Source organism: Plutella xylostella, chromosome 21 (assembly GCF_932276165.1).
Source record: "Plutella xylostella chromosome 21, ilPluXylo3.1, whole genome shotgun sequence".
Taxonomy (NCBI): domain Eukaryota; kingdom Metazoa; phylum Arthropoda; class Insecta; order Lepidoptera; family Plutellidae; genus Plutella; species Plutella xylostella.
In genome coordinates, this window is record NC_064001.1 from 4,518,875 (window position 1) to 4,533,232 (window position 14,358).

The 14,358-nt window shown below is 40.7% G+C and overlaps 1 protein-coding gene across 1 annotated transcript in view; it reads left to right on the top strand.

Annotated features, from left to right (window-relative positions):
• The window catches only part of LOC105382791 (synaptotagmin-4), a 39,219-nt gene that overhangs the window by 16,649 nt on the left and 8,212 nt on the right, over positions 1-14,358 (top strand). The window contains exon 4 of the mRNA XM_048628546.1: positions 1,467-1,615. Within this exon, the coding sequence (XP_048484503.1) occupies positions 1,467-1,615 (149 nt within the window). The remainder of the gene's footprint in view (positions 1-1,466; positions 1,616-14,358) is intronic.

Genomic DNA, 14,358 nt, shown 5'->3' on the forward strand with positions numbered 1-14,358 from the left:
CCTTCGCGCCGCAGCCACCCTCCGACCCAAACCACCCCGTCACGCCCAGTGTTGTAAGTACAACCCCTCACGCCTGGACTCTGTAATCACGTGGTACCTGTCGCCCTCACCCGCCGCGCCCTCTGTGCCACAGTGCCCTCTGACCCCAACCATCCTGTTACGCCCATAATAATGCTGCTCTATACGCAGCTCCTCATTCCTAGAATGGTTTATCACGCACTACCTGCGCAAGTCGCCCTCGCCCACCGCGCCCAGCGCGCCGCAGCCGAAAGCTGACCCTAACCTTCCCGTCACGCCTAGTGTTGTAAGTGTTGACAATGTCTCACGCCTAGTATCCTAATTACGCATCAGTGCAATTATTAATCTGTGATAAGTATTACTATGTCTATTTATATAATCTAGGCGGTATTGTTAATCATTCTCAGTCCGAATAACACTCTTTCGAGGTACAGTCATGTAGTTAAATAATTTGTCACGTGAAGCCGTGAGAATATGAATGAGACCAACTTTACTAGACATATTATATAAGGCCCGGGTCTCCTATTTACTCCGTAGGTCGCGTCAAGTGTCACCGCCGTAGGCCGCGTCACGATGTACACTACATCTACGCGCCAACGTCGGCGTGTGAGAGAGACCGCATCAGTACATTTCTATAGTGAGCATCATGACGCGGCCTACGGCGTGACGCTGGACGCGATCTACGGCGTAAATAGGAGACCAAGGCCTAAGGCCAGAACAGACATAATGAACATTGTGACGCGGCCTACGGCGGTGACACTTGACGCGACCTACGGAGTAAATAGGAGACCCCGGCCTTAGTACTTATCAACGGCACGATTGCGTCACGCCAAAGCCGCTTATGTTTTCAGCTTGAAGAAATCCGTCTGGGTTGGAGACGGGACATCAAGTCACACAGCAAGGACATATTTTGATTTATGTAGATTACTTTCAGATACCTACACATATATTGCATACATAACTTTTCACACTCTCCCACCCCATAATTAATCATCTAGTTAGGTATTTATTAAAAGAATGTTACGGAAAATAGAAGTGAAAGCGATACAAATACCGCCGGGTTTAACTGCTAATGGAGAAGTTCACACTAATTGTGTTGTCGTTTCCTTTTCTGCGGCAAAACTTATAAACTGCTGTTTTCTGTTCTTACTTGCTTTTATAGCATTCTTTATTCCACGATTGGACAAAATGTTTCTTCATTTCGTTATTTCAACTGAAGTATAAGTAATCTTAATTTAAAGAGAGATATTTAGGGGCTAGACCTGAAAGACTACTCTTGGATGTAGATTTTTTGTGTTGCGTAACTCCTTTCCTTTGGGATAGATAATCTATAACCATGCAGTCTTGCAAGAGGCCCATTTCCCGCCGTATTTACAACTATCTGTATGTTGTCATCCTGCATTCACTACGTGCTATCTGTATGTTTTACACCACCCGTTCCTCCACAGACCTCAGCAGCCAACAGCCCCACGTCGGAGTCTCTGCCGCCGCTCAGCAAGGAGCTCGGGGACGCGCACCTCACGGAGAAGAGCAACAAGATGGCCGACGAGCCCGCCCCGAACGACGGCAAGCTGGGCGACCTGCACTTCAAGCTACGGTAACTAATGCTATTGTGATAATTAAATAATGTGCTCGGGGGTGAATGAAAAAATCCTCCTTGGGCAACGTATCAAAAAGACTATTTTTCAACGTCTTTTCTATACTGAAATTCCTAAGTAACTTAATAACCTCCTAATTTTAAGTCACCTCCTTTTAGCTTACTATAAATTTAGAATTATAACATTCACGTATAACGTCATCGTCCTATGTGTCAACAACTGACTGTAAGCTGGTGGATCAATCCTTTCACCATGATGACAAACACTAGTCTAGCTTTAGTGAAAAGGATAAATCAATTATATCATGTTACAAGCACTAAATGCAGCCTAAGGGTACATAGATTTTATAGTCGACACCACTAACTAGTCACAATCGCTCGAGGTCTCATAAATAATGTCCGGTTAGTATTACAGGCATGCTTCAGGAAAGGAAAACCCCAGCCAATCGATATGAAATATGGACTGAAAGGGCTTTGTCCGACGACATTATGCGGTTTAGGTGAACGGCCTGCAGATGTGTCTGCTTAGGGTTCCGCTCATCTGGCATAATCTTTATTGACCAAAACTCATTTCGCATAACTCGTATGGTCTAAATTTTTTTGGCCGAACCATCACTTTGCCAAGACTTCTGTGGCATAAGGCTCGTTTCGTCTAAAACTCTTTAGGCACAATCTTTAAAAACCTAAGTTTCGTTTGCCCAAATTTATGTTCGTCTCTCTCTCAGCCTTCTGTAGTACACTGTTGGACATAGGCCTCTCCTAACGATCGCCACCCCAAACGGTCACCCGCCATCTGCATCCAGCGGCTTCCCGCTACCTTTCGCAGATCATCAGACCAACGGGTTGGGGGGCGACCGACACGCCGTTTGCCGACACGGGGTCTCCACTCCAGAACCTTTCTACTCCAGCGGTCGTCGGCTCTGCGGGCTACGTGGCCAGCCCATTGCCACTTCAGCGTGCTAATCCTTTTGGCTATGTCGGTAACTTTAGTTCTCCTGCGGATTTCTTCATTACGAATCCTATCTCGCAGGGACACGCCTAACATAGCCCTTTCCATAGCACGCTGAGCAACTCTGAGCTTGTGGATAAGCCCTTTGGTGAAGCACCACGTCTCGGCTCCGTAATTCATCACTGGCAACACGCACTGATTGAAAACTTTTGTTTTCAGACACTGAGGTATGTTTTCAGTGAAGATGTGTCGTAATTTCCCGAACGCTGCCCATCCGAGTTGGATTCTACGAGCTACCTCTTTATCGAAGTTGGATTTACCTAATCGGATCACTTGTCCTAGGTAGGGATACTGATCGACAACTTCGATGGTGACACCTCCTACAGTTACGGGCGATGATGAAACATGTTCGTTCAACATGACCTTTGTCTTGTCCATGTTCATTTTCAGCCCAACTTGTTTAGAGGCATCATTGAGGTCTGTGAGCATTTCGCCTAACTCCTCCAGCGTTTCCGCCATAATAACTATGTCATCAGCAAATCGTAGATGAGAGATATATTCGCCATTGACGTTCATGCCCAGTCTTTTCCACTCTACAAGCTTAAAAACATCTTCCAGTGCACAGGTGAACAGTTTCGGAGAAATAACATCTCCCTGTCTCACGCCCCTTTGCAACTGGATCGGTTTTGTGCTATGTTCGTGTAATCGAACTGACATTGTGGCAGCATTGTACATACATCTCAACACCTCGATATAGCGATAGTCTATATGGCACCGCTGAAGGGATTGAAGCATCGCCCAGAGCTCAATAGAATCAAAGGCTTTCTCATAGTCCACAAACGCTAGACATAAAGGTAGATTATACTCCTCGGTCTTCTGTATAACCTGCCGAAGCGTGTGTATATGATCTATGGTACTATAGCCTTTTCGGAACCCGGCTTGTTCGGGTGGCTGGAAGTCGTCGAGTCTTTGCTCGAGACGATTCGTAATAACTCTCGAAAACAGCTTGTACACATGGCTCAGAAGTGCAATGGGTCTATAATTCTTCAATAGGGCTTTGTTGCCTTTCTTGAAGAACAAAGTCACTACACTTCTGCTCCATGCCTCCGGGCTTGTGCCTTCGAGTATGACGGAATTAAACAGCCTCCGAAGTGCTATTAAAATCGGTCTACCGCCGGCTTTCAGAAGTTCTGTCGTTATTCCATCATCTCCCGGAGCTTTGTTGTTTTTTAGCTGTTTGAGAGCTATACTAATCTCGTCTAGACTGACGTCCGGAATATCTTCGGTATAGTGTCGGGTGAGTGGCGCTCGGCTGTCGTGAGCACCGCTGGTAATAGGGTTTTGTGTTGTGGTGTATAACTGTCCGTAGAATCTCTCAATTTCTCCCAGAATTTCGGGCACTGATGAAACGGTGTTGCCAGTGTCGGTCTTCAGTTGGGTCAACAGAGTCTGCCGAACAGGTCGATCTCTAGCAAAGACTTTGGAGCCCTTGTTTTGCTCTATTGCGTCTTGAATGCGCTTGCAATTGTAGCGTCTCATATCGCAACGTCTTGCTTTGGCGATCTGTCTGTTTAGACGTCTGTATTCGACCATATCAACTGAAGACTGCAACCTCATTTCTCTCCGTTCTCTTATGAGACTCAGAGTCCCATCTGAGAGTTTTTGAGGTCCTCGGTTGGTTCGGGACGAAAAATATGTTCGTCTATACCTATGTATAATCTTGTTTCTCCTAATGTTATCTAAAAAATAATATATTAAGTATGTAGTAAATGTACAAATTGTGGTATTTTTCTCCTACATATCGAAAATCACGATATTGTATGATCAAAAAATCGAAAGTTAACGACCAATATAATTATTACAAACCCCATGAGATCGAAACCTAAAAATAGGTGCGACGACGAGCAAAGCGAGGAGGAGCGTGTTAGGTGCACATGTTCATCAAAACCAAAGCGGAGCGCAGCGAAGCGGAGCGGAGCGTTTCCAAACAGCGGAAACAATACAAGGCACCAGTTTGAGCTATGTAGGGAGACGCTCCGTCAAAGTTAAAGCCAAACGAATATTATTACTTTGTATAAACCTATGCCATAGCATTATTAGGCTATTCAAGATTTGGCCATACCATTATTAGGCTAAACACACGGCTTAAAGTATAATGTGGCGAAAACCGAAATGCTCGTATTTCGTGCAGGTGGGGGTCCGGAGACGGTGCCGCCGGTTTACTTGCTGGGTTCACCAGTTCGGGTAGTGAGGAGCTTCAAGTACTTGGGTCACCTCCTGAACGAGCAGCTGAACGACGAGCAGGACATGGAGCGGGAGCGGCGCGCGCTGGCCGTGCGCTGCAACATGCTCGCCAGGCGATTCGCGCGCTGCTCCCGTGAAGTCAAAATAACATTGTTTAAAGCGTACTGCCAAACTTTTTATACCTGTCAACTCTGGGTTAACTTCACCAAACGCTTTTACAATGTCTTAAGAGTGCAATACAATGACGCCTTCCGTATTATAATGAAGTTACCCAGGTACTGCAGCGCGAGTGGCATGTTCGCGGACGCCAGGGTCCCGGACTTCTATGCTGTCCTTCGGTTTCGTTCGGCTGCTTTTTGGGAGAGGATTAGGAACTCTAACAACCGGATCCTAGAAACGATTAGTTCCAACCTTGATAACGGATTTGTTAGACACTGGTTGGCCGTGCACCGTGCTGAGAATGGCAAATTTTAACTGATCTTAGCTTTATAGATTAGTTATTATAGGCAACATATTATGTATAATTTAATTTAATTTTACTATTGTATTTGTATTTTAATGGGTCTTACCTGTAAATAAAGAACTTTATTATTATTATTATTTATTATTATAAACAATGTTATGCGAAATAACTTTTTACTAAACGAGATTTATGCCATGCGATTTTCGGCGTAACGAGACTTTGACCAAACGTTACTATGCAATACGAGATTACGCAAAAAAATCTTATGCCAAAAAAGGTAGAACCGTCTGCTTATTTACCATACACTATGCATTATATACTTTTTACTATGCACTTTTTGCATTATGATTTTATGATGTGAAATATCTATACATACGTCTTCAGTGAAAAAAAAACCTAGTATACTCAAACTTGGCTTCCTGAAGCCGGTTTTTGAGATTGAATAAAATTGTAATGTGTTATTTTAGATGTCGTGTCAACAAAACTACATAAGTAAACATACTATACATATAATAATGTAGTGAGTTACATGAAACACACAGGTAGGTAAACTACGTACTCCACCAAGAAGTAAAGGGTAATAAAGAGCCGTATCGTTTTTACGACAGTGACATTGAAGAGGCGTTGTATAGTCGTTAAATATCTGTTTTGTGAGGTGACTTTGTCTGTGAGACAGCAAATCGATAGTGTACGTGGGCTCGGAGATATTTCTATGAAATACCTGCGTAGACGAGGCGACGTGACTCACAAAGGAAAATTAATATCGAAGGCCCTGTAAGATTTTCTTAGAAGTAAAACTACATATGTACCTATACTAAGTTGTGCAATGCCGAAGCAAACAAAGCTTGCATTCAGTATATTCAGACTAAATAGATAAATATCTTACCTACTTTAATTTGGAAAATGTGAAATAAAAATAACAAAGCGGAAAATCATATACATATTACTTTTATTAGCCGTTACCATGCGTATGTATGTGGTACAAATAATTTAATAGGGCGCCCAGTTTTCCAATATCGAGTAGTAGGCAGCGGAAAGTTTATTGTTTTTCGAGCGAGCGCAGCGGGGGCGGAGGCGGGGCGGGGGCGGGTGCCTGCTCGCGTTACTCCCAGTAATGTTATAACCTAGTTTGTTGTCCGCCTTACTTAATTGAATTTTGAGAAACACTCTCTCTATCTCTCAGACACTGGCCAAAACAGAAACCGTCTCGCCAGGGGTCCTCCAGCACAAATTGTTTAGGCACGTAAAGTTCAGTTTTGTTTAACGAGGATTGATGAAATAGAAATACGTCTTATAGGTGTCACTCTTTATTTGCTACTGAATTTGCTTATAACTTGGTACAGTTAAAAAGGTGTTCGACATTCCGCCCACCAAAACGAAATGTTTTCAACAAATTTCTACGATATTAATGGACTGTAACATTATTTGAATCTAACATACTTAATCACTCTCAACTAAACCAAATTAAATACATGCAAATTACAAAAAAATACTTTACATTAGAAAGCATTGAAAAACTACATAGTCCACCGCCCACCATGATCTAACAGTTTTCTGAATTAGGTAACAATATTAATTTAGATAAGGGCCTCTTCACTTCTGTTTGTCCCTTGCATTGAACAGTTACAACTCGAACTAGATTGTCTGCTCCGGGGTGGACATTTTTTATGATTCCTAGAAGCCATTTTGTAGGTGGTAAATCATCTTGTTTTATGACAACAATATCTCGGATTTTAGGCGCCGGTACTCTCTCTTGCCATTTGTATCTTTGCTGCAATGTGTTTAAATATTCATTTTGCCATCGACGCCAGAAATCTTGAGTCATTCTTTGAATTAATTGCCATCTGGTCAATAGGTTGATATTCTTGTCTTCATAGTTCATATCTGGGACAGTGATCAGGGGCTCTCCAATAAGAAAATGTCCAGGTGTGAGGGGTGTCAGGGTATCTAGTGTATTGTCCAGCTGACACAGAGGACGCGAATTCAGACATGTCTCAATCTGTGCCAGTAAAGTTGCCATCTCTTCATAGGTCAACTTTGTATCACCATTTACTCTGGTAAGATGTCTTTTCGCTGACTGGACTCCGGCCTCCCAGAGTCCTCCGTAGTTTGGCATTCTCGGTGGTATGAAATGCCAAGTTGTGCCATCATTAGCCAGTAGTTCAGCGACTTGAGTACTCATGTTAGCCTTGCCCTCTTCGAACAGCACCTTCAACTCTTTAGCACTGCCGACAAAATTGGTCCCGTTGTCGCTCCATAGATGAGCGCAATGTCCTCGCCTCGCCACGAAACGGCGGTATGCACTCATGAATCCTTGGGCTGTTAAGTCCGTAACAGCTTCAAGATGTATAGCTCGTGTTGCCATGCATACAAACAAGCATATGTATGCCTTCATGGTTTTCTGACCACGACCCTTTGACATTCTTATATGTACCGGACCAGCATAATCTACGCCACTGTTCAAAAATGCTCTGTGGGGGCGTACTCTTACTGCAGGCAGCTGTCCCATAAGCTGTTTTCTTACTTTAGCCTTGTCAATTATGCAGGTTTTGCAGCTACGTACGTGGTTTCTCACTGCTGCTTTCAAGCCAATAATCCAGTATCTACTGCGGATGTATGTCATCATCAATAGGTTGCCACCATGGAGTGTCTTAATGTGTGCTTCTCTCATTATCAGATTTGTAATGTGTACACCTTTGGGGATGATTATTGGGTGTTTAGCCGTTTCTGCTATCTCAGCGTTTTGTAAACGTCCTCCAACTTTCATTATGCCATTCTTATCTAAGAACGGTGAAAGTGTGATCAACGAGCTCTTGTTTCTAACCTTTCCCTTCTTCTTTAAGTCTTCTATGTCTCTTCCATATACTTCGTTCTGATAATATCTTATACATGTTTGCAATATGTCTTCCATTTCATCTGCTGTTATGATTACATCTTTGCTTTCCTTTGGCTTCGCAAATCTCTTACATAAAGCGAGCACTCTCTTCATTCTAGTTATATTGGAAAATCTTTCCCAAATTGGACTTTCTTCTTCGTGTGTCTTGTCTTGTCTTGTATGAAATGAACTCTTTTCTTCTAAATCTGTAGCAGGTACTGTATTTGTAACATATTCTATGTCGTTTGACTTTAGCCATTCAGGCCCGTTCCACCAAATTTTGTAATCAGGTAAGTCAGCTGCTCTGATACCACGACTAGCGATGTCTGCTGGATTTTCATTTGTTCTAATATGTCTCCATCTTTCATTGTCTATAATTCTTAGAATCTCTGCGACTCTATTAGCGACAAATGTTTTCCAGCGATTCGGATGAGCTTGGAGCCACGCTAGTACAACCATGGAATCGGTGTATGCAAATATGTTGCCTTGTGACACTTCTAATAATTGTGACACATCAGCTATCTGTTCAGACAACATCACAGCAGCACATAGTTCCAATCTTGGAATTGATAGTTGTTTTATAGGAGCCACCTTCGTTCGGGATGCTATCATCGTGACATGTACGACGTCATGTTCATCAACCACTCTGAGGTAAGTTACTGCAGCATATGCTGAGCTGGATGCATCAGCGAACCCGTGGATCTGGACTTCTTTACAGCGAGGAGTTGTTTGCAGCCAACGTGGGATTTCGATCATTTGCAGGTCAGTAAGATCTTCTCTGTATTTTAGCCATTCTTCACACAAGTCAACAGGCAGTTCATCATCCCAACTGAGATTGCTAAGCCACAATCTTTGTATCATTATCTTGGCTGTGATGACGACTGGTGAAACCCACCCGAATGGATCAAATAGACGAGCAACATCTGAGAGAATGGATCTCTTCGTTATTGGATGGGGTGCATCAGGTAAGTTGACTGTGACATTGAAGTTGTCATTCTTTCTATCCCATGTCAGACCAAGAATTCTTATAACTTTGTCAAGCTTTATTTCTATTGTGTCTTTCGTATCATCTCCATCTTTTAGAAATTTGAGTAATTCTTCTTCATTACTTGACCACTTCTGCATTATGAATCCTCCCTTTCTCAATATCTCCTTAATGTTTTGGCATAATTGTTTTGCTTCTTCGACATCATCATGTCCTGTCATTAGATCATCCATGTAGAAGCAATTCTTTATAGCATTCGTCGCAGCTGTGTATTCTGGATGTTCGTGACCTTCATCATCAGCTAGTTGGTTCAATGTACGTACTGCAAGGTATGGGGCTGCAGCTGTACCAAATGTGACTCTAGTGAGTTTGTAGCTTTCTATATCTTCATCTGGGTTGTCTCTCCACACAATGCATTGTAAATTTGTGAAATCATCTGCAGTCTTCACCATTCTGTACATTTTCACTATATCACCCACTACGCAAACCTTGTGTTTTCTCCAACTTATAATGAGGCTGCGCAGGTCAGGTTGTAATACTGGTCCAACCATCATGGTTTCATTCAACGATTGTCCATTGGATCCCTTAGCCGAGGCATCAAATACCACTCGGACCTTGGTTGTATCTTTATCATCTCTGATTACTGCGTGGTGTGGTAAGTATATTAGTTTGTTGTCTTCTTCATTTTCAATCTTTTTCATATGATTCATATCAATATACTCATCTATCACTTTCTTGTATTGTTCTTTCAGGTTCTTGTTTCTCTCAAGTTTTCTTTCTAATTGTATAAATCTTTTGATTGCTTGTTGTTTTGTGTCTCCTACCGTTTGTATTGTTTCTTCTATTGTTTGTTTTAATGGTAGGTGCACAATGTATCTACCGTTTTCATCTCTCTTTGTTGTATTTTTGTATATTGTTTCACACTCTTCTTCTTCCTTTGTCAGGATCTTCTTTTTGTTGTATAAGTCTGTTTCTATTTCCCAAAACTGTCTCAATAAATCATTGTTTTCTCTTACTAATAAACTTGTTATTTTGGGTTGTGTTTCTTGTGTATTGTTTGTTCTTCCTGACAATATCCACCCAAGACACGTCTTTTGTGCTATAAGTCCATCTTGTAATCTGACTAATCCTTCTTCTATGATGCTTGAAAATATGTCAGCACCGAGTAGTATGTCAATTTTACCCGGTACGTGGCATGTAGGATCAGCCAACTTCAGTGATTTTAGTTCAGGCCAGTTTATGTCAACTTTCTTTGCTGGAAGCGTAGATGATATCGTTTTCAGAACGTAGGCATCGACAGGGATGGGCAGTTTGGATTCAGATAACACTGATAGACTGACTTTGTGCTTGAGTTCATGTTTTCTTTCTCCCACACCAGATACTGTGCCATTGATTTTTGTTTTCTTAAGTCCCAACAACTCTGAGGCTCGTGCTGTCACAAAGGAAGCCTCTGAACCTTGATCGATGAGCGCACGGAAGACGTGTGACTCTCCAGAACTTGATACCACGTCTATCAGTGCTGTAGCTAACAAAACTGTTCTGTTAGTTGTTTCTTGTCTTGAGTAGTGTGACGTAATGTTGTTATCTGTATCTTCTTGACTTTCAGTTGTCTCTGTTCTACTTGGTGTGTTGTTGTTTTCTATATTTGTTTTATTTTCTTTATGTAGCAGTGAGTGATGTTTTCTTCTACAAATTCTACAAGACGTTCTTTGTTTGCACCGGAACACAGTGTGGTTTGGAATGAGGCAGTTGAAGCACAAGTTACTTTTCTGTACGAATTGATGTCTATCTTCAACTGTCAGTTTAGAGAACTCTTTACAATTGTACAGGTAGTGGGTTCCGTTGCAGAAGGTACATGAAACTTGCGTGTTTGGTTTTATATTGTCGCAGCGAGCGTTACTCTCTTCTTGGTGATTTGTCATAACGTGGAATGATTTGTGTGGGGTCACTCTATCTTTTGTTGTTGTTCGTGACGTAGGAGCAATCATTTCTAATGTTCGGAATTTTGATTGAAGAAACCTTTGTAATTGATTCCATTTTGGAAGCTCATCAGTGTTTTCGCTATAAGCATGCTCCTCCCACTCTTTGTGTGTTTGCATGTCTAACTTCTGAACCACTAGAAACACTACCATCGGGTCCCAGGAGTCTGTTTTTACACTAAGGTTCTCAAGGCTATTTAAACACTCCGTGGTCGTATCCATCAGTGATTTGATAAGGGGCGCAGACTGATTAACGATCTTCTTTTGATTAAATAATCGTTTAAGAAGTGATGTTGTTACTAATCTTTTGTTTCCGTAACGATCCTTCAGCATATCCCACGCTTGTTGATAGTTACTCTCGGTTATGTTAATGTGACGTAACAATGCTTCCGCTTCCCCCGATACACTAGTCTTCAAATAATGCAACTTCTGTACGTTAGATAAAGAAGTGCTGTTGTGTACGAGAGATGTAAACAAATCTTGAAAAGTCGGAAATTCATCATATTTGCCCGAGAAACACGGTATTTGTATTCTAGGTAACTTCACACAGGATAATGCTAAGTCTGAAGTATCCATGGAGGGCTGCTCAGGTTGTCTCTTCGCCTGTTCTAATTTGTTCAACAAGTCTAACAGGTCCGCCTTGATGCACAGGTAAAGATCTTCATATGTGAAATATTCTTCATTAAGGAAGTACGGTAATATGCCGCGTTGTTCCCGTGGTGTGATCTTCGTTAGACTTTGATTAGCCTCATTAAATGTCTTCCAATAATCTTCAATACATTGTAAACGCGCCTTAATGTATCCCTGAGTAAGTCTCGCCTTAGGACATTTTTTAAGGTTAGTCTGAGTTTTAGTTAAGGGCCCGTACAGGGTGACGTGCCGCGCCAATTTTGGGTTTTCAATGCTCTTCACACAGCACACGCAGTGACACGCACACATGTAAGTTTGCACAGTGGGTCGATAAACTTTTACTCGCAAACTTTATTGACAATTATGTTCAAGTACATTTTGGGTGATTTTAGGGTAAGTAAGTATAATTCTTACTTACACTGGTAGGCACCAGGAAAGAGTAGAAATTAATAGGGGTGCCACTTTACTCTATACTCGGAACCCTACAAGTATTAAAGTGTAGATAATAAGTTTTGGGCATCCTCCAGCCAACTGAACCCCGACGACAAAGCAAAGTAAATACATAGTGTCGCAAAAGGGCTATACTAAGCCAAAAGGGGATGACTCAAGGAGTCATTCTGGACAACTTTTGTTCTACGAGATTTGCAAATTCGCGAAAAAAAATATTCGTTTTCCATGGTAAAAAGACACAGTCATGTCCAAAAAAGTTTATATTTTGATGTATGAGGTATAGTTAGAAGCGTATTGATGGCGCGATGGTTATAGGCTATGTGACGTTCCATTAAAATGTACATAGCGCCCTCTAGAGGACATAACGTGATGATCGAAAAAATAATAATTCAACTTTGCCGTGTAAGGTATCAAATGAAAGGGCTTGATTTTCACATTACAAAAATATGCATATTGAAGGTATTTAAATAACAACACCAAAATTATTGAAATAAAAAATGATCATGAACTACTGACGTAAAATTTCATAAAATAAAAACAACTAAAAAGTTACAAATAAAAAAATACAATTATAAACAAACGAAAAACCCGACTGTACGCTAAAAACATGAAAACAAGTCCCAATGTTAATGGAAAATATCGCAGGCGGGGAACAACTTGACCGCCACTCAAGGCCGTTTTCTAAGTAACATTCAGCTAAATGGTGAACCCTCTGCTGGTCCCCGCCTACGATACTTTCCATTAACATTGGGACTTGTCAAGAAAACTCAACAGGGGTTTCTATACTAAAGTGAACAGGACTGAAAACCATCACACTTTTTACCTTTAAATTGCGCTAATTTTGTTAGTTTTTCTGTTGAATTTTGTCCACCTTTTCTGATTGTTTTGGCCATATCTTGGTGATACCTAAATCGATTTGATATTGAAATATCTCATTTGAAAGCTTATAAGTTGACAATGTTTTTAAGCTGAAGTGGACAAAAAATTGTTGTATGAAATTCTTTTTTAATTTAACTTATTTCTTTTTAGGTTTTGAATATTTAAAAAAAATGTTTATCTATTTTGAGGTATTGTGTCTAATTTAAGTCAAATAATGCACATTTGATTATTTTAATAAGTTTATTAAGATGTTACTAATTCAAAACAAACAAAAAAAGTATTGAAATATGGCTAGTTTTTTTATTTTCGGTTTTAAACATGAAATTTTGGCAAAAATTCAAAAAATATTTAAATATTAAATATCTTAAAAATGGTTAAGTTTCGGATAATGCATTATAGGGTATAATCGACTGGAAATGCCTTCCTCTATCACCTCCTGAAAGGATCAGGTCTACTTACCAATAACCCTGTATACCGCTTTTTCAATACCTTTAAGTACATTTTTTGGTAGCAGCATAATATTTTTACTTAATTTTAGGGTTTCGAACGTCAAAAGAAAAAAAGCAACCGTTATAGGATCTCTTTGTTGTCCGTCTGTCTGACTGACTGTCTGTCACCGCCCTTTTTCTCAGAAACGGGTAAAGATATCAAGCTGATATTTCGCATAGATGGGGAGTACCCCAAAAAAAATATTATGGTACTCCCTGTCCCACACAAGTAAATTGGGGCTTATATTTTTTCCAGTTATTTTGATGTGTATCCTTTTTTTTCTTTGTTGTTTTGTATAAGTATGTGTTTCTTTTCTTTAAATCTGTATTTTTTTTGTTGTTGCTGTCTATGTGTCGAATAAATGTATCTTTATCTTCAAATCACGCCATCTATCGTTTGTTTTTTTTGTGGCTACTGTCTATAGAAGAAATTCCGTCATTGACAATTTTACGTTACGAATTTATTTTTATTCTCTTTCTCTCTCTCTGAAAAACATACTTAATAGCCTAAACTCGATGCTTTTAGCTATTAACATCTTTGAAATAAAATTGAGCCACCACCGTCAGATCCTCACGAGACCATACCTCAACCAGCACCAAGAGACTGTATTTTTGATCCCTAACCTAATGTTCGTGCGTATTGTCATCACTTAGATCCATTCGCTATATTCCTGCTCCTCATCAGACCTTTACGAGACTGTAATGTCACGAGAATATTGCACACTATCTAATTAAATTTAATGTATTGAATATACTGGAAGAATTATGCTTCCTCAATTTCAAATCAAATTATGTTGGTGT